Source organism: Geospiza fortis, unplaced genomic scaffold, assembly GCF_000277835.1.
Source record: "Geospiza fortis unplaced genomic scaffold, GeoFor_1.0 scaffold118, whole genome shotgun sequence".
Taxonomy (NCBI): Eukaryota; Metazoa; Chordata; class Aves; order Passeriformes; family Thraupidae; genus Geospiza; species Geospiza fortis.
The window spans coordinates 2404122-2405467 of record NW_005054380.1 but is presented as its reverse complement, the minus strand read 5'-3'; the positions used below and the strand labels follow the sequence as shown (position 1 = coordinate 2405467).

The 1346-nt window shown below is 47.2% G+C and overlaps 1 protein-coding gene across 1 annotated transcript in view; it reads left to right on the top strand.

Moving 5' to 3' along the window:
- Nucleotides 1–483: 483 nt before the first annotated feature.
- Nucleotides 484–1346, top strand: part of PPP1R7 (protein phosphatase 1 regulatory subunit 7) — a 15075-nt gene continuing 14212 nt past the window's right edge. The window contains exons 1-2 of the mRNA XM_005425065.2: nucleotides 484–561; nucleotides 729–851. Of these exons, the coding sequence (XP_005425122.1) occupies nucleotides 519–561; nucleotides 729–851 (166 nt within the window). The 5' untranslated portion in view covers nucleotides 484–518. The remainder of the gene's footprint in view (nucleotides 562–728; nucleotides 852–1346) is intronic.

The following is a 1346-nucleotide window of genomic DNA, read 5'->3' as shown; positions in this document are numbered from 1 at the left end:
CCGAGGGCCGGTGGCCGGGCCCTGCCGGGGCCGGGGTGTCACCGCAGGGCGGGATCCCCGCCGGCTCCGTGCCCACAGGGAGAACGAGTGGGGTTGTGGAGATGGCCGTGACGTAAAGAGTAAAGATAACGAGAAAGAAAGCTTCTGGATGGCGCTGGTTTTCCTTAGTGCCCTGGTGAGACGAGAGGAAAGGCTGAGGGGGCCAGCGAAGAGCTTGGTCCAGGCTCAGGGTGGCCACCGGAGCTGTGGCTCGGTGAGCGTGAAGGGATCTGACAGGTTGTTCTGGGGAGGTTGCTCTTATCTGCTAGGATTTTTTTTTTATCCGTGCCTTCACTTCGTGTCATTGGTACTATTGTACAGGATACTGATTTTTTTTTTTTTTTTTTAAGTCTAAAAGCTCTTAAAATGTAATCGTTCTAATTCCATCTCCGTAATCTTTGGAATTGCACTTCATTGATCTAAGAAATTTCCTTTTTCCTCCAGTCTTCTTCCCAGATTGTTGGTTTTAGGAAGATGTGATGGGAGGAAAAAGTGCATCCAAAATCAAAGTAGAAACAAGGGGTAAGAGGCCTTTTATTTAAGACTAAACCTTTCATTTAGTTAACTTAGGATTTCTACTAACTGCCTAGTCGTTTATGTGAATCCTGGTTATTTTCTCTGCCTGCTGCTCCTGCCCCGTGCCCCGCTGCTGGGAAAAGCCTGATTGTGAATTTCTGTGTCTTGTGCAGTGGATAAGAGGATCGAGTCCGAGGAGTCGGGGGACGAGGAGGGGAGGAAGCAGGCGGTTCGCTTGGTGACAGAGCTGAGCCAGCAGAGCCTGCGGGATGAGCAGAACGGCGAGAACTCCGCAGGTACCGTGTCAGCCTCAGCACTGCCTCCAGGAGTCCCGGCCGGCCGCGTGTGCACAGCCTGCAGCACCCCCTGTGCTCCTCCTGGCCGGGTATCCATGGGAACCTGCCCTAGAGCCAGCCTCCTGCAAGCTCAATAAATTTGTTGCTAGAATAAAGTTGCCTGCTTTTTGTGGAACTGCTAGTATTAGAGCTTTGATTTTTTTTTTTATTTTTTCCTTGCTTATTTACCCATCCGTGTTTCTCTTTGATATGAAAATGCAAAGCATCTTTATTCTTTTCTTTTATGGAAATTTAGAAACCTTATGTGGAAAGATTTTCATTAGAAGTTATCATGAGGAGCTTTTTGTAATTCTGCCTTTAGTTTATGTTGTTTTTTGCCTAAAGAATTGCCAGATTCCTTTGGAAGATTCCTCTGGAGGGCAACAAAGACTATTTCTAGATGGATTGAAGGAACCTGTCCCTTTTGTTGTTTTAATTTAAAAATTCTGAGATGTC